The 21230-nt window shown below is 38.0% G+C and overlaps 1 protein-coding gene and 1 long non-coding RNA gene across 6 annotated transcripts; one reads left to right on the forward strand and one right to left on the reverse strand.

The window, feature by feature from the left end:
• Nucleotides 1-141: 141 nt before the first annotated feature.
• On the reverse strand, nucleotides 142-17493 carry LOC122057549 (5'-nucleotidase domain-containing protein 4). Of its 5 annotated transcripts, none has more exons than XM_042619683.1 (17): nucleotides 16564-17383; nucleotides 15247-15389; nucleotides 14485-14604; nucleotides 13015-13104; nucleotides 12786-12901; nucleotides 11398-11497; nucleotides 9259-9330; nucleotides 9132-9179; nucleotides 8972-9049; nucleotides 8738-8857; nucleotides 8212-8317; nucleotides 6722-6885; nucleotides 6171-6305; nucleotides 3568-3698; nucleotides 2433-2495; nucleotides 2240-2318; nucleotides 142-487 (listed from the first exon to the last, which is right to left on the reverse strand). In XM_042619683.1, exons 1-17 carry the CDS (start codon nucleotides 16844-16846, stop codon nucleotides 401-403), a joined length of 1935 nt encoding a protein of 644 aa, XP_042475617.1. In that variant the 5' UTR covers nucleotides 16847-17383; the 3' UTR covers nucleotides 142-400. The 5 variants fall into 5 exon arrangements, 4 of the variants coding, with proteins under 4 accessions (XP_042475617.1, XP_042475618.1, XP_042475619.1 ...); XM_042619684.1 differs by having other exon boundaries at nucleotides 15292-15389; nucleotides 16564-17371; XR_006133556.1 differs by lacking the exons at nucleotides 142-487; nucleotides 2240-2318; nucleotides 2433-2495 and adding an exon at nucleotides 3776-3909 and having other exon boundaries at nucleotides 3566-3698; nucleotides 16564-17493.
• A 912-nt stretch (nucleotides 17494-18405) lies between these two features.
• On the forward strand, nucleotides 18406-19889 carry LOC122058462. Its single transcript, XR_006133781.1, has 2 exons — nucleotides 18406-19216; nucleotides 19314-19889. It is a non-coding gene; the product is annotated as an uncharacterized LOC122058462 (long non-coding RNA).
• The last annotated feature ends 1341 nt before the right edge of the window (nucleotides 19890-21230 follow it).

The raw sequence follows: 21230 nt of genomic DNA on the forward strand, positions 1-21230 counted from the left end.
CAAAGGTGTAGGGTGCACCAGTTATATGTTCTTCCGACAGCCATGCGCAAAATAAATGTGCCAATGTCTATCATGGTACGGCCTGGCCAGCCAACTGTAGGAATCTTCTATCATGGGGCACATGGGCTCCTTTAGTCCTGGTTTACTCTCTCAATCAAATATACTGACCTGTTTTATAAAAGGAACGACTCTGTTTTATACCATTACATAGTTTATTCATTTTCATGGTAGTGTCAATAACACACACAACCATTAATATTGTTACAAGCAGGGTGAAATGCAGAACTTTTGAACCACAAACCCCATATACATAAATAGACTTTAATTCAATCAATGCACATTTGGATATGTTCTAGTGTGTTATCAACATGACCATATCATCACTCCAAACTATCTTTGCTTACAAGGAAGGTGACTTCTTCAGACTATTGACTGAAAAGCCATCAAAGTCAGAAGGGTGGTTGGAGTATGCATCGTGTGCAAGGCTCTGCCACATAAACGATAATACATAAATGAATGCAAACATTAACAAAATACATAAGCAGAAAAAGTTTTCTTAAAGCAGTGGGTTAATTGTTCATTTAAGTACAAATATCATCAACTGAAGATAACAAAGCCTTTTTCCTATCTCAGCAGGTTCTGCCACCATTCAAGGCCCAGCCAGTAATTGTGGCTATTAAGAGGCCTTGTTCCAACATGTATCATAAAATAGAGTGAGGATTTCACAGCCTCTGTCAATCCATTGATTGGCTACACAGGTTACCAAAAAAAAAAAAAGATTGGCTACATGGATTCATCTCATATGGGTTCTGTCACACCAATCCACCCTACCTAGGGCCATATCTTCATTAAGTCATTAGCACTCACAGGCCTTACACAGTACTTAACCCTGGTTATTTTTGGCCTTCACCTCATCCATCCATCACCTCCACCATATTACAAACTAGTCTATTGCTACAGCCTAATTACAAAAAGCATACAGTTGACCCACCAAAACATCAAAAGAACGGCCAAAACTAACAGGGTAGGCTTTGAATCCCACCCCAACACCCACCGCCCCCCCCCCCCCCCCCCCCCAAAAAAAAAAATATGTAGGGCTTCCAATATTATTAGTTTCAAATTACTGGGTATACAACGAGGGGAAATAGCATCTAGTGGCATTTATGACATGGTGGAAAACCATTATCACGGAAAATGCCCTTAGATACCACTTCTGCTCATTAAGTTGGATGAGCAAGCTAGCTCATCCATGGGGACACAATTGTTTTCCTAACATTACTTATCACCATTCTTCACATAGTTATGTAACCACATTGCTGTCTATATCTCATGCTTGATCCTAGCTCATCCATGGGGACACAATTGTTTTCCTAACATTACTTATCACCATTCTTCACATAGTTATGTAACCACACTGCTGTCTATATCTCATGCTTGATCCTCTCATGCATCCCAGTTATTGTAGATATGATGTTCCTATTGCAGTTCTACAGAAAAAAAAAATGATCTATTGCAATGTTGTCTCTTTAGTCTGTCCTGGCTAGTGTGATTCTGCAGATTCCCAACAAGGAAAAGACTTCATTCAAGGTGCTGACTCGAGCATCCCAAAAGTTTCCTAGGGAACTCAAAACTTAATGACACAAATTGTTGTTCCTTCAGAACTCTTTATTACTAGTCTTAATAAAATTGTTTCTCAGCAAAAAAGAAAAAATCTCATTATTGCATTCTAAGTCTGAAGACTGCAAAGTGTCTGACATATGCAGAGGGACTGATTAAATGCAACAACTCTTTTAAAAAACCAGCAGTTTGTCCCACAACAATTTTCAAGAAGAATTCCAACCAAAATAAATTCCAAATCTAATTTGAACCTGATAAATAGTACAACCCAACTGTTACTAACTCACAGCCTGTCTGCACTCTTTTTTTTTTTTTTGGGCAAAAAAACCATTAATGGAAGCTAATGAAGGAATTCCATTGCATTTTAAACCCCCCCCCCCAAAAAAAATAAAATAAAATAAAGAGAAAAAATCAAAAATCCACACCAAGAAAGAAGTCACAGGATTGGGAAATTCCACTATCAAGACAGTTTCCATTCACTTTCTGTACCTTAGATGGAATGATAGCATACACTTATATTATACAGTAACAGAAAAGAATAGCATGCAATTCAATACATTATGCAACAAAATGATCTTATTATAGTTTTATAATCTCTGACATAAGTTTTCCCAGTACTTACTTGTTCTTGGGAGCGAAAATACATGAATGGTGTATAGAGTAGGAAATTTGAAACTCTTGAAGTATATATATCAGCATATCTGCACTTGTTAGAATTCAAATAACCATCAATGGAAATAAATAAAATCATTCAGTTTACTTCCGCAGCCAATAATGGAATTTCAGACAGATGAATCTGAAGCACAAACACATACTTCTCAATTTGTCTTGTCAGATGACTTTTGTCCCACAAACCAGCACGTGAAAGAAAACCCCACCTGATACAAACAGCCTCAAAGTCAATGAGTTGATAACTAAACATAGACTATAAAAGAAATGCTTCAAGGCCTCTTTAGTAGATCAACTAACTGAATCATTTAACAAAGGGAAGCAGGCAGAAGTCCAATGATGAATTTGTTCTTCTGCTTGCAGCATGGATGTAAAGGTCAGCACTCAGATCCATGACAAAGATGAATCAAGCATTCTCAATGGGTGGAAACATCAAATCACTTGGTTCAACCATGTTAGTTGGAGTCTTGGAGAAAATGATGGTATAGCAATTCTTAACTCAAGCTTCTCTTAAGTAGCTAGTAGAAAAAAACATTACCCCTACCACCTCCGACCTGAAAAATATAATTCATATTTTTTATCTTAGTGGGAGGAAGAAATGGGCCCATCACCCTTGAATGTATTCCCCTCCAAAGTTATTTCTACACACACAAGTAGATCTCTAGCACTACATTTCGAGTTGCCTCTTATCATTTGATTTATTTGATATATTTGAGATATTTGGAAGAATATTTGATTTAAAGGCATTGGTAAAAGATCTCATTAAAGAAAACTTTCTCATGACTTAGATGATTTGAATGTAATTCAGAGTTTATGTTTCGTTTTGTATTTCCTTGTTTCTCTTGCAAGATAAGAAAACAGTTATCCATCCCAAAAGAATTATACTAAGCTATTCCAAAGTAAGGCTGTTAAACTCAAACTAGTCAATCAAGTAGTTTTGGCATGTTCAGCTTCAGGTCACCTTTCATAACTCATATTAAGGCCAAAGTGCAGTAAACCCAACACAATTCCTGAACTATATTTTTGCCATATCACATTTTGCTGGGGGATGGCTTGACACAAAGAATGCCAGATAAGCTGAGCTTTTTTGGGTTCAACATGACTTGCAATTCACCCAAATGGACGGTTATCTCAGCTAGGTTAATATTTGCTTTTTATGGGAAGGGGACTAAATAATCAGATGAAAGCAATTTAATGACTTTCCTGGGTCACAGAATCAATTCACACGCCATGATTTTATAAGTGGATTAGTGATGCACAAGTTTTCAGATCTTGTCTTACCTTTTGTTAAAGTACTCCCCATCTGCTTCTAACATTGGAGCAATTTTCTGGTCCAGCCTTTGCATGACAATAAGCAGCTTTTGAATCCTTTCTGTCAGTTCTTGATCATCCATTTCTGTTGCAGCCAGAGTCTGAGAGGAACATTGTCAATAAACTAAAAAAAAAAATCTGTACCATAAATGAGGGGTGAAAACATAAGGAAAATTACCAGAGATAGATTTGGATTTCACTTTACCCAGCTACCCAGTGGAAGTTTCAGTTAACCAATCATGAAATTTCACTCCTGATCTGGCCTGGTCAACCCAATCATGATATTGGAGGATGGGACCTTTTCTCAAAAAGCTGTCACCCAAATCAGATATGAATATTAACATTTGTGCAAAACAGTAACTGCCCCACATGTAACAATAACTGGCACATGTTTTGGACACCTATGCCCCTCTTTGTTGAAGGAAAAAGAGACTATGGTGCCATGCTGGCAATATTGTAACTAACATAAAATGTGTGAGAGAGAGAGAGAGACAGAGATTGATGATGAATGACCCCAATATACAGCTATGGAGATGATCATAAGAATGAGAAGAAGAGGAAGAAGAAGAAAGCAGAGTTGTGGAATTGGTGAATTTACTTGATCATGTTTAGGCAACATGAAGGAAGTTGATAAGAGGTTGGTTGTAATCATCGAAGGAGACAGCAGAGTTGGTATTAGATCGATTCCCGCAGACTTGAGGTCGGGGAAAAGAAACCTTGTAACCTGAGCTCTCCATGAGGCACCAGTACAAAGTGTGGCGCTACTGCCGGAAAATCTGCAGCTGCTGCTCCTCTGTTATTGCGATTTTCCACTGGCCACCTCCCTCATGGAATCAGCCCTTCCTCTCCATTCTCTGAATCCAATTCAGATGCCAATAACAATGTTTTCCTCTTTCTCTTTGTCAGTCTCTCTCCCTTCTGATTATCGGCTTAACTTATAAAATAACAGAGATCTGAGTAATTGAATCAAGGTCGAACTATGACGGGTTTCTGCAACCTCAGGAAGTGCAGCCAATTGAAATTCTGAGATGGTTTTGTTTTTATTTGATCACAGACTTATAGAGGGAAGCATAAATTAAGGGCTCAAATTATAGCAACACTAAGTATTCGACCCTTGGCAGTGAGAAACCTCATTAATGGGTGTTTCGGAAACGGATTGGTTAACTTGCATTTGGGCCTGCCCATTTTAATTGAACTTTTATGGACAAGTGACCATGCTGGTGGGTGCCAAATACTGGGTTTGGCCGAATTCATCGCCGTGGTGAGTGAATCACATGTTGTTCAGTCTCAAGATGTCGATGTTGGGCACACCAGTATCACTGTTCTTCTCTCATGTTGCAGTGAATCACATGTGGTTCAGTCTCAGGATGACGATGTTGGGCACACCACTATCATTGTTCTTCTCTCAAGTTGAAGTGTGGGAGAAGACTCAGGAGAAGAGACCATGCAAGGTTAGGTGGAATCCGAGATGCTAAACTTGCTTGCACTTGGACATCTCTTCACTGAAGAACACTTCATTGGAGGATTTCAGATCATTTTCCACCAATAAAAAGGGGCAACGTATGCCAAAGATTCAAATATGTAGGTCAGGAACTATTTTCCACAAAATGGTAGTTCCCATCTTTAGTTTGGGTTATAGGGTAAGCCAAAATTTCCACTGGTAAAGTAAAACCCAATTTTGTCTAATCTGGTACTCTTCCCGGCCAAAATTTCCACTGGGTAAAGTGACACCCAATTTTGTCTAATCTGGCACTCTTCCCCAAGAATAATATTGGTTATACGTTATAACCAATACAGAAATAAATAAATAATGGATGCTATTATCCAATGCACAGTTTTCTTGCATATGGAGGCCGATCTGCAAAATCCAAAACACCCATCTGATAAAGGACCCTCAGATTGGCCAAGTGGATGTGGTCCATTTGAAAATCACCCATACCCCCATATGTTACTCTATTGACCAAACAATTATCAGTCATCCAATATTATGTATTTTTTACAATAGGAAAAGGAAAACTAATATTTCGTACATTTGAAATAGGAAAAGCAAGGGAAAGTTTAAAAAGAAATATCCCTCCTTTTCCTTGAGACAAGAGAACTACTAGCTGATGCTGGTTTCTGTGGAAAAGGGAGCATCCCCTTTCTCCGTCTTCACTGTAATGCAGTGTAGCCTTCTTACATGATGAGTTGCCAAGTGCAGAGGTGCACAGATGCAAACCATTTTAATATCATGGCTCAAGGACACAATTATATTAAAATTTATGGTACATTTATAATTATTATTTTACATATATCAAGGCATTCAAGGGTGACTTTATCCTTGCCCCTTACACCTCGTCTAGTAATTTCAAGTGCTAGAAATATTTTTCCAACATCAATTTGCAGCATTAACAGCATGTTAGTGACTGTAATGCCCAGTGACAGGTAATCCATAAGCCAAAGTTTAGTGAAAATTGGTAATCCAGTATGTAGTTTTCAATAGTTATAACCATACAAAATTATAAGTTATAAAATGATACACATTACTAGAACAAGAACAATACGAGTTATAAGTTATAACCATACAAAATTACCTGAGCAGGGCGTCCTTTTGTTCGCCGTTGCAGAGCAAGGCGGAGTTGATTAAAAAGATCCCCCACCACCTCCTTTTGATTTATAAGCTCTATAAGAGCCGCTCTGTGACTTCGACTATGAAGCAAAGCACTATACTGCAGCTCCAAATTCAGGAGCACATTAAGTAAAGATGCGGATGAGTATCCGGAAACCATTGTCTAGAAGTTGGAAACACTGGATCAAAATATAAAACAATATCCTGCCCATAAATTAAGCACAGTTCTTTCATTGTCATTTAAGGTCGGAACTCAGAACTATCTAGTTCTTCCTTTGTATTCATCCTTAGACGTCTATGGTCATTATTGTATTAGGATTAAGAATCACACAACAATAAGATCCAGGACTTGTCATTCATCAAACAAACACACCCCCCCCCCAAAAAAAAAGTATCTCAATAATGATAAAAATAAGAATCAAGGTTATCATGTTTCAACCATCCTGAAAATGAGTATCAATCCTCTCTCAACCAAAGCATAGTACGTAGAATGCAAGGAAAATAGTACAGGCTAACCTCTTCTTCCAATTCTCTGCAAATCAATGCCGTCCTCCATCGTAAATGGACTTTGGATTGACTAACATCGGTATAAATATGGTCACCAACATATAATATTTCGTCCCCATGAATGTCTAAGGAACTTTCAACCATCTGAGCACTTCCCCCAGAGTACAAACCCCCTGCAGAAGAAGGCCAAGGATCAAATAAGACTGTTGAATCATGCTCTTAGGTAACAAATTAATATTCACCTTAATGTGCAAATTAGTCAAGAGGAATTGTAGATGCCAGTATGATTTTTAACATTTTTTTTTTAAACAGTCTAAGGGTTCCACTATGTTTAAAGGGCCTAAAATAGGGTTTCCCAAAAGTTTCGGGACATAATTGACCATTTGGGCCTTGAAACTAGAGGTCGAAATCTAAAGCCGAAACTTCCAAGGTTTCATCTGAAACTGTGAACCTTGAGAGCCACCGGGCACAATACGTTTGGACGGCTACCAAAAGATGGGCCTTACATGCCATGTGTACTGTAACACGTGAGAGGAAGTGTTGAGAATAATCCCACATCGACTAATTCTAGGACCTTAGATAACTTCATGTCTTCATCCACCAGTTGGCCTCTCCACTTAATAGCTTAAGTTTTGGGTTGGATAACTCAATATGGAAACCCAAAAATAAATAAATAAATAAATAAATAAAATTCTATAAGAGCAAGTCCTACAAATTGTAGAGTGACTGATTTCCAGCAGCACCTCCCAACTCGTTTTACATGGCAGCAGAATTTTGAACTAGGAAGTAGGAATACATTAGCACGAGTATATTTACATTGTACCAGAGTCATTGGTTACTTCCTTGAAGTTTCATTGGTTACTTCTTTGAAGTTTAAAGGAATTATTGCCTTCTGTATTACCTTCCATATTCTAAGGCAATTTTCCGGGATTGCTGTTATAATTTAGACAAGTTTCTTTTCTCCAACTCTGCTCAGCTGAACCTTATTCGAACAATATGGGTCAGCTAAAAGATGTAAAATCGTGTAATGCACATCTACCCAACTACTGCTAAATCAGCAAGCATGTCTGTCCAGCCCAAACCATGCTCTTTTAACCGAACCCCCCCCCCCCCCAAAAAAAAAAAAAAAACCAAAGGAAAAGAAAAAAAAGAAAAACTAAGGTTCTTCCACTTGCACCTAATCTGACTTTCTCACATGCAGTTGCCTCTCTTCATTGCTCCTGATCAAACTGTCTCAATAGACTTTCTCTCATCTTGTTGGCCATTAGGCCAAGTCTTATCAATCTTGTTGTCTCAAAATCCTTATGTTGATTCTACTGATTCAATTTTCTGTGTTTTCTCTTACGTGCTCAACTCTTTCTCAAAACAATAAAAATTTATGAGACATGACAGAGCTTACCTTTCAACTTCTTTCAGTTTTTTGCCTCTAAATTATGATATATGAATTATGAAACACTAATTTAGAGAATGCAAAGAAAATGGAAGTGCAGGAAAATCACCTGGGCGGGCCTTGAAGCAAGGACGCATTAAACCCTCACCAGTGACAACCTCATACATGGGGTGTGACATTTGGAAAAACTCCGGCTTCCTTGCTGAGACAATAACCTAAACAGAAACAACTTATGCAGATGAACACAAAGAAAGCCACAGGACATATACATTCTAGGTTCACCTTTTCCTGAAAGTTGTGTAAGTATTTCGTGTATGATTACATTTGGAATTAAATCAATAAATTTCTATCTGTTTGTTATCTATGGTAATTTGTCCCTATTTTTTGTGAATAAAAAAAAAATGGAAAATTCAAATTATACTGAAAAATTGTATGGAATTAAAAGGCCCACAATAAACCAAAAGAGCCTTGCGTGAACTGTCTTCAGTTTCAACTTCAAGTTAGTGGCACGACAGAAGACCAAAGTGAATGAAGAAAGAATGAACTCAATAGAAAAGTGTATATTTGAGCCCAACAGAAAGAATGAGATAATGAAGGTTTTCAAAGGTCCAAAAAGAAAAACACAAATGGCTTACAATGTCAAAAAGATCTCGCCAGCCCATCTCATTGGGGAGATATCTATTAAAAGCATGTTGCATCATTTTGTCTGTATAATGATAGTCTGAGTTGGTAATAAGCAGCAACCGTTTACCAGCCTGAGGAAACAGCATGCTCCAAATAATTTAAAAAAATAATAATAATAATAATAATAAAATAAATTAAATTATCTATCTTTTGGTACACTAGAGAAGAAGGATAAAATGCAATACCTCCTTTTGATCCAAGAGTGCCAAAGGAAGCTCTGGATCAGGCTCAACAAACGGTTCAGGATCAGACATTATCTCACTCTTCATGAATGCCCGACTCCAATTACATTAGACATTTGCAAAGATAAAAAACTAAAACATGTGTAGTTATTAAAATAGTTACCTTAAGCTGACCTTCTACATGTGCTCGGAAAAGGGCTTTACCAACAGCCTGAAAAACAATGTCAAAAGTTAGAACAGAAGATAGTTGAAAATTGGAACCACAATCATAAAGAAATGCTATATATTGCCTTGTGGAGTCCTTTATAATTAAGTGGGCCAAGTTCTTCAGCTACAGCTCCTTCATCTAATCTGTCAACCATCTGAAAAAGAAAACATGCCACATTAAGTAATGCAGGAGTAAATTACAAGAAACTACCCCAGCAAGTTATAACCCCAAACAATACTAATAGGAGTAGGAAACAAAGAAATAAGACCATCAAATAAATCCCCAAGGATACAATACCCATATAGGAGCAAAACCAGCCCAAAACCCAACCCGATAGGAGAGAGAAAGACCTGCTATAGAGCTGGAGAGAGTGAGATGCGGCCACGTCTGTAGGAGTCCGATTGAGCTGCACTCTTCGGCGTAGATAGTCCCTAGGGAGGGTACAAAAACCCCCAAAGTTGAGAGGATTCCGATGACTAGTTGTGAAGTTACAAGCTTTCTTGATTTTCTGACCTAGGAAAGAGAAAACTGAGAAGAACCTTCAAGAACAGCAGTTGAATGCTTCCAACAGTGACTAAGTAAGGATCGTGGGAACCTTATGAGGCCTGGAATACCCTAATTGAAGACCTAGCTGAATAGAGTACAGAAGAGAGAAAGAGAGGAGATCAATCTCTCTCCTATTCCCACTAGGATTGCTAATCGGTTCTGATTTCTGGAGACTTTTATCAAAATCCGAACTATACCTCTTGAATGTTACAACAAATAAAATAAAAAAGAAGAATAAAACAGATGGGGGATTGAGAAGGGTGAAAGAGAATAAAGGAAGTGGCTATCATAGCCTGGGCTTCTCACCCACAGCTATCTCAGCTGCTCTAAGCATTTAGTTGCAAACTTTCTTTCATAAATGCAAACTTTCTTTCATTCAAATCTGTCCAATAATGGTACAAACGCCTCTCTATTTATAGAGGGGAAGTTTACAATCATACTAATACTAGGAACTAGTTTCCCAATAGGACTAGACACTCCTACTACAACTAGGAATTCAAAATAGGACTAGGTCTTGACTTTATAACTCCAACATGGAGTAGGACTAACTAACTAATAGTCCATATAGGACTTTACAACCAACTAATGGCCTAATGGGCCTTTAATGAATTAAATAGCAACTAATTAAACAAATGAACAAAATCCCGTTTTCCTACCTAGTACCCATATTTTAGGCCTATTAAAGTGGTCCATTTCAAAGAAAACCCATGGGATCAAAGGCCCAACACATACATAACACAACCCAAGGCTTATTTGCAATAAAATAAGCCCAAGTGACTTATCTACATCATTAAGTAAAAGTAAAATGAAAAGTATGTTGTCAACTACGGAAAGCATGAAAGCAAGCTGCAATATGACCCGTGTAGCCGACCCCTTGTAGGGGATGTTCCAGTGATTCTACTTTGACTATTGCTTTGCCTTCTTCTTTTACCTCCTTTTACTTCCTTTTGGTACTTCTTTTTATTCTTCTGCCAACTTCTATCTTAGATTTGATCGGATCCATGTAGCCGACCCCATTAAGCTGGGATAAGGTTATGGTTGTTGTTGTTGTTGTTGTTGTTGCTGTTGTTGTTGTTGTTGATGTTGTTGTTGTTGAAGAATCATTACTCAGAACATTTGGATATGAAAAAAGCTATGACATATATAAGAAGGTTACATTGAAATGGACAAACAATTTACACGGTATTGTCCAGTTGGTGTGCCCTTATGGCTTTTCTTTTCTCTTTCTTTTTTTTTTTTTTTTGGGGATTGGGGGTGGGGGGGTGGGGGTGGGGGGTGTGCTTAGCCAGCTTAGGGGAGGGGCCATTCAATAGTTCAAAGGCAAAAGGAATAGATATCAGCAAAAGAATGATAATCAGCATCTCAGGGGCCCTCGTCATATAAAATGCACCTCCTTTATGGAGAATTTGTTTAAGTGCTTCAAGCCGAAGGCACAACTATAGCCAATACTCCCACAGGTGCAACACATAAATCAAGTAAATCTTTATGCAACACATAAATCACAAATGCAAGTGGGAGATACTTCAAAATGTGATGAGTAAATAAGAAGAGGAAATCTTCATGTCAAGCATCAAATTTACAAGATGTAAATTACCTTATTGAGGAGAAAAAGAAAAACAGGGAAAGGATAAAATATAAGATTGCCCATGTTGCAATGATAAGGTAGGTAAATAACCTGCATAAATGCTACGGCTTCTGAAACAGAGAAAAGTGTATTAAGAAAATCCCATCGATTTTCTTTCCGCAAATCCACGAGCTCCCTCCCATATATCTCACTTCCAACATAAAATTTAACCATCATTAGTGAAAGTCCAAAGCTTTATAACCTAAGAAACATCAAATAGTTGATGAAATCTAAGGTACTCCAACTATATAGACAATACCACTGTCATGGCAGTCACAGTGGTGCACATGGAAGGGGGATAACCACCACCAAACTGGCCACCTACAACATCTCCGAGACTCAAAAAGAACTCAATTAGACGATCCTACTAATCTATAAAAAATTTACGCACTATTACCTGTAATATCTAATTCCAAGAAAAGTGATAAATCAAATGCTTAAAGTCATCTTATTGGATCATCCACGTAAAGGCACCCTAAAACGTCAAATTGGATAGTGTGAACCACCCTTTACAGTTACATCTTACATGAGGACCAAATGAAACAAAATGCACTGGTAAGACTGCCCTTGTGAATTGTGATCATCAGAGGACTGTGTGGCAAGACCAGGAGAGATAGAGTAAGGAATGATTGTCTAAGAAATGAGTTAGGGATGCACCAATCCAGGACAAACTCCGCGAGAACCGGTTGAAGTGGTATGGCCATGTGCAACGGAGACCCGTAGAGGCTCCACTAAGGAAGATTGAGCAGATTCATTTGGAGGAGCCAAAAGAGGGAGGGGGAAGCCAAAAATGACTATTAATGAAGTGGTGAGAAAAGGCATGCATATGGTGGGGCTTGATTCTAGTATGACCATGGATAGAGTTTTGTGGAGGACAAGGATCCGGGTAGCAGACCCTGTGTAAGGGATGTTCTTGTGATGCATCTTGGATTTCTACCTTATTTGCTTCTCTTAGTCCCTTTTCACTTATTTTCCCTTATTTCATTGCTTCTTGATTCTTGTTTTCAAATCGGATCCATGTAGCCGACCCCATTTAGTCGGGATAAGGTTATGTTTATTGTTGTTGTTGTTGTAGCTTGGTACCTCAAATATTTTTGGGGTTAGAACAAAATCCCCTACATGCATCACAACAGTAAAGGAGAATGGATCAAGTTATAAGACCTCTATATTATAACAATGGCATTATCTTTTGGTTATCGTCATTTCTTATTTTATTTTAATATTTTTCGATTATCTAATGGCACATTAAAGCAGAAGACATCAGGTTTTAACAATAAGATATTTCAAAAAAAAGTAAAGAATTGCAAAAACACTCCTTACAAATCGTTGTAACAATGAATAACAGTCAATACCTAGCAGTGCTACCTCTGTTAAATTAGGATCTGTGATTTCACCAAAAATATTTATCAACAATTAAATTGCAAAGGTTCAAACCACACCTTACAGCTCGAGTGGATAACATTCTAGTACCATGCATAGCCCTCTTAACATAACCAAATCGATCAGCCTTAACCAAGTTGCCTCTCTCTTTATCCACAACAAGGCCTCTAATGACCTACACAATGGACGAGAATGGATTCAAGAAACCTAAAGTGGAAAGGATTAGAGACGCTACTACTGGTAGGAAGATTAGAACCTCCTCAATATGCACACAGATAAATATGTTACCAAGTGGGGATCAAACTCAAGTCCATCAACTGGAAATCCCATACTTCTTAAGTTGTCCATACAGTAGTCATAAGCCCGCCCTTCCCATGCCTACAAGAGTATAAACACATAGTTATTAATCTAAATATAGTCCATTTGATGATTACACTCTCATAGAATGGGGGGGAAGGTTTTCAAAGGCAATCATGAAATTTAGCCATGACCACACAACTTTATCATAAAAGAAGAAAAGAGACGTTCAATCTCTGTTCAGCTCAATCCTTGGGAGTAAAAAAGGATAAGGGAAGTGAAATTAGTTTTAAAATGGCAATGGAAACTTTTGTGATGATGATGTGTAACTAACATGAGATCTTACCATATATGGAAATTAAAACTTTTGAGGTGCAATCTTTATTTTCCTATTCAAACCCAAAGTAAAATTTAATTATTATACTTCTAAAGTTTTTAGTTAGCTACATAATCATTATAGTAAATGATTAAAAAGTTCTCATTTTATTTTATTTCCTTTCCAATCAGACAAAGCCTTTATTTTTTATTTATTTATTTTTTGTAAGTAAAGCTTTTCATTAACTGAAAAAGAAGATCCCATCCTATAGTATATACATTGGACAGCATCATTTTTTACAAGACGACAAAGATCATTAGGAAAGTTTGAAGGATAAAGGATAATTCCATCCATCCCTAATTGCAAGGAAGCCATATAATCTGCCGGTTGGTTCAACTCCCTCCAAACATGCTGAAATTGTTTCCATCGTAGCTTATTAACCAGATGCACGACTGAACTCTTCATATGCAGCACCGCCCAAGGACTCTAAGCTCTTCCTTACAAAATGTCAATAACCAGCTTGGAGTCAAATCCGATAGAAATTCTTTGTATATTCTTCTCCACACATAAAACCAACCCTCTAATGGCAAGGAATTTCATATGCAGCACGTAATTATCAGTTCCACCACCAACATACTCAAAAATGAGTGCACCAGCCCTATCCCAAACCAATCCTCCATAAGATGCCATATCCTGATTAAGCAATCCATCACAATGTAGAACCACAGTATCAAGAGATGGGGGAATGTAGTAGCAAGGTTTCAGCTTTTAGTCTTCCAAAGGACATGAACTCCCTATTTATCTGCAAGAAACTGATTCATGTACTTCAATAATCTGGGCAAGGGTTGGTAGAAAGTGGTACTGAAGATTTCTGAGCTCACCATCAGCCAATATAAGCATAACTAAAAATAGTTCATGGTATTTTGATATTCCTAGTTATAATAACCTGTATATAGGACATAGGGAGGAAAATGATCAATTTGAAATTCATATATTAAGTAATAGGTCTGCATAGTATTCAAAGTGTGTGTATATATAGTATTCAAACTGTGTGTATATATATATATATATATATTGCGGATGGAGGGAGGAACCAATAAGGAAATATATATGAGTTATGGGAAGTATAAAGGACAGATTGGTACCATCACGTTGTAGTGAATCAATGTATAGTCCATGTCATAACCAATAGCACTTATTGATCGAAGATTTAATGTCCGACTACAAAATATTCCACGAGGAGAATATCTTGATGAGAAGGGGTCCTGCACACCAAAATTAGGTAATTAAATTCAAGAAAAATGACTAATTACCATAAGCAAGAAAACAATGGGAGCCAATTTCCAAAGGGAATCTGGAACAGTCACTCCTCACTCTTGTCAAGTTAATAGAGAGAGCTAGATACATTTCAGCTCATTCCACCAAGCAATGGATGGTGTGAACTTCAAGATGATGATTAAGTACTTATGAAACTGCCATGATGAAAAGAAAACAAAGCCCAAGAAAGCTATCTCAAATAGGTAAATCCCACAAGACGTTACACAAGATTAGTCACAATTGAACTTTGGAACAAGTATTGAGATTTAAAAAAAAAAAAAAAAAAAATCAAATAAAAGCAGAAAACAAAATCAAAAGACAAGAATGTGAAAGAGACGGTGATGATAAAAGGTAAAGGGACATGGCTTCCTGTGTTACACTTCTGAGTGGCTCATATAAAGGAGTTCAAGCTCCATTCACAATGCAAGTCATATTAAATACTGTTGAAAAACCATCAGATCGAACCACACAGTAAACAGTGCATCAAGTCAGCAGTTGAAAGTCATTTAGCAGTATGCTAAAACTGGGTTTCGTATTTTGGATAAACACAGGCGTGATAGGAAAACCAAAACACCATAGAAGGCAAGTACCATGTAACAGTCTGTAAGCTTACAAACAACAGTTTTAACTGTTACCGGTACTCCTAGGTTATTTAACAATTTCTCAGCTTCTTTAGCCTCCATCCAAGCTATCTCCTCAATTGGACCCTCTAAGGTTGCCTGCCTATCGATACCTACATGGGAATAAGAGAAGCAAGAAGTGTTAATATATTTTCAGGAAATCAGGATCCTTAAATATATATATATATATATATATAATAGAAGCAAGGTTTTTTATATATTTTCAAGAAAACCTGGATCCTTAAATAAATAAATATATATATATATATATATATATTATTCACAGTCATCATCAGAATTAGATCAAATGAACATATGAAACCTGTGCCAAGCTCAAAACTCAACCATATCATTGCATTATGCCGAGGGGACAGGTAAAAGCCGAGAGAGTTTATCTTCTTATTGAGACAAATGATGCATTAAACAAATAATTTGGAGTGACTACTATAGCAGAAATTATAAAAGCAATATTTAACAAAACATTAACTTCCTAGAAGCTCTTAACCAAATAGCTACCGCCAATAAGGGAGGGCTTACTACTAACACAATAATCAATCTCTCGGCATTGAAGGAAAATGATATCTAAGCATAGGTACCAAGATGCTGAGATTTAAAAAAAATAAAAAAGTGATGGGATCCATGGTTTTCACCAAGGATCTTTTTTATTTATTAATTTATTTTGGGGTAGAATTCACAAAGGCTCCTTGGGTTAACATTTTGTGGCACTCCCAGGCTTCCAGCCCCAGGGTACAAAATAATTAGCAGAAATAATAAAAGAATCTAGGGAATGAGCTCAGGAACTGAGTGTTACATTCATGTCAGACCCCCCTCCCCCCCCCCCCCAAAAAAAAATAATAATTTGAAAAAAGGCAAGGCTATCGAATGCTCAGTTTTTTCACTTCCTCAGCTCCATCTGAATTGTGTGAAGTGTAAAAGGTGAACCCACTTGGGTAATTCCATCTGGGTTGTGAGACGCATGAACCCATTTGGATAATTCCATTCGTGTTTTTTTACTGCGAACCAACTCAGGTAATGAGTGGAAAGAAGTGTTCCAAGCAAAACTGGAGTGTAAATGGCGCTGCCCTTAAAACTGGAAGTTAATCAGTCTCTTACATTTGTCTTCAACGATCACAGGCTACAGCTATCTCCCAAAGCGATCCACCCATTGTTTTTTAAATTACAGGAAATAGCAACATTCAACACTAAACATTATTTTCAGATCCATCCAAAAAAATCTTTTCAGAAACATTCACAAGCAAAAGGGAGACGGGAAAGTAGGAAAATCACCAGAGGCCACGAGATGCTCCTTGAGATTCAAGTCCCCTTTCGTGCTCTGCCCCAAATAATCAATGTCAGACTTAGCAGACGAAGTGATAGAGAACACTTCGCCGGTGGCCGGTTTTGCATCGTTGGAGCAGCAACGGGCAGTGGTAGACATGCCAGAGCCCCGTCCACAGAAACCCCACAAAGAATTGGGTCTAAAGACGGTTCTCTTGAGACAAGTCGCCCTCCATACAGGAGACTGAGTTCTTTGTACTGAGAATCTGCCCAGAACCTCCACCACATCCATCCCCCCTTGGCTTCCAAAAGGGCAAAAAAATACTACCAAATACAGGATTACAGACACAGAGGCGACCTGAGCAAGCAGTACTCTGCTTCCAAGTTGCAAAGAGCTGAGACGATGAGTGATAGTTAACCCAACGCGACTGCGAGTTGCCGTCCGAGGAATCTCCTCCGGAGACCCGAGTGAGTGCTAAATTGCTCAAATCGAGAATGGTAGCCCCACGCACTGAGCGAGGACATCTTCCTTTACAGTGGGACCCGCGCCTCTATTCTATGATTTCTTAGTGTCTGTTGCATGAAAGCTGCCACCCCACCCTCCATTAAATCGTAAACTGAATCATGAATCAGGATGATTCTGGGTTCTTCGTTTGGATTCGATATAGCCTGGATTGGACTTTGAACTGATTAATACAGGAAACGTTTCAGAACCATTAGCTATACTCCTAATTTTCCATAGCTGGGCCAGACTCCCGAATCAAAGACAGACTATATGAAGAAATTTTTTTTTGTTTTCTTACACCTTCCATTATCATAATAAGCACATCTCTCCTTCCCACCTAAAATTCTTAATGTATATGAAATACTGAAGATTTCCTTCCATTTTTTTTTCCTTTGCCATTTAACGTTTACTAAAAACAGTGTTCAACGTTAAGGTATCATTCGATCCATTCTCAATCAATTTATTATCTCAACCTAAGTGTAACCCAAGCTAGCATCCTCAGAGACTAAACGACGTCGGTTGGAATTGAATGAAGCTAGAAGTGGATGATTATGTTGGGATTTTACTTCATAGAATTACCAATCATAAAAAAGATTAATCATATTACCAATCATAAAAAAGATTAACCATACCCATTGATTGTGAATGGAGCCTCTAAATCAGAATCAATGATAGTTTTATGAACAGTGATGAAAAATTGAAGAACTACATATGAACAGTGATGAAAAATTGAAGAAATAGTAAGTGGAATCCCTCTAGGATCTTGCCTTTTACTCTGGGGTTTTCTCATTATGTGCCCTTGCTCTCCTTACACTGGTATTCCACAATGGTATGAGCGACATGTGTGTTATTTTAAATCCAACGGTTATGATAATTTTGGTATTCAAAACCTATGGCCGACACAATATCTTCCGGGTCAGTCCCGAACCCATATCAATCCGTCTCTCAAACGAAGAATAGAGAAGGGATGAGCCTCAGGGTTTCGTCTCTCAAGCTGAAACTGGAAGAAGGAGAAGTGGATTTCGACACTCAAACCTAAGAAGGTGGTTTCGAACTCAACCTGTAACAAAGAAGATTTTCGACTCTCAACCTGAAAATCAGAAGGAGAAAACCCTTAAGGTTTCGATTCTCAACCTGAAACTGGGTTTGAATAATCCTAAATTACGATAACCCTGGGTTTGAAGATTGTTGCTGCCAAAAAACCCCGCGAGTTGGTCCTGCACAAGCATAGACGGTGGAGGCCTGGAGCTTTGTCCGGGGTTAGTCCTCCGACGTCCAAGTTAGGGTCGGCCGCACAGTTTTCAGTAAGGGAGTAATGGTGAGGGTCTGAGAGCTTACCTCTTTCCTTCCTCTCGACCTCCTTATATGCTTCTTCGGGGCTAGGGTTTCCTCTTGCCTTCTGGGGTCTACCTTCCTCTCTCTCCCAGTCATGCTCCAATACCTCTGTTCTCCTTGTGAGGAATATTCCCCTCATGCAAACGACGTGACAGAACGTGATAGAGTCTTTGTACTCCCTACCTGGCAGGCGACGTGTGTCCTCGCCCTACTGAGCCGTATGATTTGGCTGTATCAAAGATCATCGTACATGCTTACACGGTAATCGATCAAATCCACGGGAAAAAGAAAACTGAGAATAACAGATTAACAGGGGAAGTCGTCACGTACCTATCGGAAAATTAAATTTGCAAACCTGGTGATGAGATCGAAGAGAGAAGAAAAGGGGAAATGGTGAAGGAAGAGAAGCCATCACTTACCTGTTTCATTTTTATTTGGATTAGCTTTTTTTTTTCTACCCTGTCTCCGTGTGATCTTAATTTCTGTACGATATTGACGCATCGGATTTGATTTCCGCTCTTTGCTGTCCGTTTTCTGCTGGTGTATGATTAGATTGATGGGTTTTGTTGGGTTTTCTTGTGGATCTGGAAACTATGGATTTATGTGTTTTTCCCACTTTTTCACTTCTCTTTTTTGGTTGTCATATTTTTTTTTGGTTTCCTTTCTCATGAGGAGATGGTTTGGTGAGATTTATTCGATTCAATCTTTGTTAGGATGAGCCCTTTGGAAATTTGTCATGGGTGGGGTGTTTAGTTATCTATTTGGGTTTCTGCTACTCTTGTTCTTGGCGAGGTTTTAACTTGCGGCGCTGTTTCTGGAGAGGTATGCTTTTGATTTTGGTGATTCGTTCGAATTTTTCATACGGTAATTTTTTTTCCTTTCACAGCGATACAACCTGGTTTTAATTGTTTGTTTATAGTTATACCGGCGTCTTGATTCCTCAGCTACTCATTTGATGAATTTCTCGATGTCTTCAGCGGTCGGCGGTCAGCATGACCTTCCGAAGGAGTTTGTTCTTCAGTTGTAGTAGACGAAGATGGTTACTTAGGATAGTCAGACAAACATGAACCTTAGAAAGTAACAGGCAGAGACGCTACGGGAGAACCGCCTAGGATGGCGTAAGAGACTCGATCATCTCTTTCTTCAATGTGGGTACATTTGTCTTCGGTGAAGAGTTCAGAGAGGAGATGTTCCGACGGCGTTGAGTAGCCGGATCCCTGTCCATCCTTCAAAGTCTCAAGGGTTAGAGGGTTGAGTTAGTTCGGGTTTGATCCAGGTAGAGGGGTTTGATGGGTTAAAATGGATTTGTATAATCCAAAAGATCCACAGCCGTTGAATTGATTTTTGTACACATGTCTCTGGGAGGGAATTGGACAAGAATGGGAGATGAAGAACTGGAGACGAGCCAAATTTGTCTATTCCACTCCCATAATGGAAAGAACTAAGAGTTTCTTATTCATAGTGGGTCTATAACTACTTGGGTCCAATGGATCAATCGGTATCAGTAAGCCCAAATAAAAATCCTAACAATCTTCCATTTTGGCTACATTGATATTGATGTCTTTCCATTGACACTAACCAAATAATCCCAAGATTGAATATCACTCAAATCCAATCAATAATCTCTATTGTTGAACAATAGTAGAAAATACATATACAAATACAACATATAACTATCTAATGTTATAAACAATAGAAAATTATCATTCAAATCATCTGGAAACATATATATAAAGAATTTATATCATACCTGTGATCACATGAAATATATCTTTCCTTATAGGCTCTTTCCTGATCTAAAGATCAACCTACCTTGAAACCTCACAGGTAGTAAATTTTGATAGTAATCAATACTTAGGCAAACCGTTATTTTCTTGAATTAATATCTTACTTTAGTATATTGCCTATGACTAACCACCACTTCCACGAATTTATGTTAAATACCACCATAAATCACAAATTTTGGTAAACCGCTTATAGTAAACCATCACTTTCTTTGGATTTAGGCTAAATGTCATCATAAATCACAAACTTTGGCAAATTGTCAAATCATAAATTTTGGCTCAATACCGTCATATATCATGAATCTTGACTAAATACTACCTATTATAATGATTTTTTGCTAAATACTGTTAATTACCTTGACTTAATGTCAATTACTTCAACTTACCGCCCATTACACTTCGCAAAACATTGCCAATAAACCTTAGCAGATACCGCCTTTAAACTTTATCTTTCATCGCCTTTAAACTTTGACATTTTTTTTTTTACTAATGACAGATATCCAAACCTTCGGCCCGACTCGTCCCACGGGCCCATACTAACCCCACAACTACATAGACCAGGTCATACCGGGGTTGAATGAGAATCATTCAACTTTTCTTAAAAACAGTGAAGAGCACTAAACTCTGTTGTGTGAGTGGCTCAAAGTGTACTTAATGGGAGTCGAATTGGCTTTCGCTACAGTGATATCTTTAATTAAGTGAGATCATAAATGTCCCACTAACCAAGCATATTAAAAACCTCAATAACACCAATGAAAAAAAAAAAACATGGCTCTTGAGCAATTTCATAAATTTGGGTGACATCACCTTTGGGTAAATGTCATTTTTACATTGGGAAACATACAATTGAACTGAATGTATCACTTTGGTGTGTTTCACTCATTCCTGTCATTTTTTCATCATTGGAGATATATATATTGTTGTAACCCGACAATCACTGAGAGGGGGGTGAATTAGTGAGTCCAATTCCGATCCCTAAAAACCTGTCCGATATCTGGCCAAGAAAAACCTGATATACCTGTCCCTGTTTGCACACAGTCGTATGCACACTC

This window comes from Macadamia integrifolia, chromosome 12 (assembly GCF_013358625.1).
Source record: "Macadamia integrifolia cultivar HAES 741 chromosome 12, SCU_Mint_v3, whole genome shotgun sequence".
Classification (NCBI taxonomy): domain Eukaryota; kingdom Viridiplantae; phylum Streptophyta; class Magnoliopsida; order Proteales; family Proteaceae; genus Macadamia; species Macadamia integrifolia.

Excerpts from the sequence above, each read along its gene's own strand:
- LOC122057549 (XM_042619683.1), bottom strand. The coding sequence starts at position 16,846 with ATGGATGTGGTGGAGGTTCTGGGCAGATTCTCAGTACAAAGAACTCAG. Across the intron at positions 12,902-13,014 it reads TTGAGTTTGATCCCCACTTG|GTCATTAGAGGCCTTGTTGT; the intron begins GTAACATATTTA and ends TCCATTGTGTAG. Across the intron at positions 2,319-2,432 it reads CTGACAAGACAAATTGAGAA|ATATGCTGATATATATACTT; the intron begins GTATGTGTTTGT and ends TAACAAGTGCAG.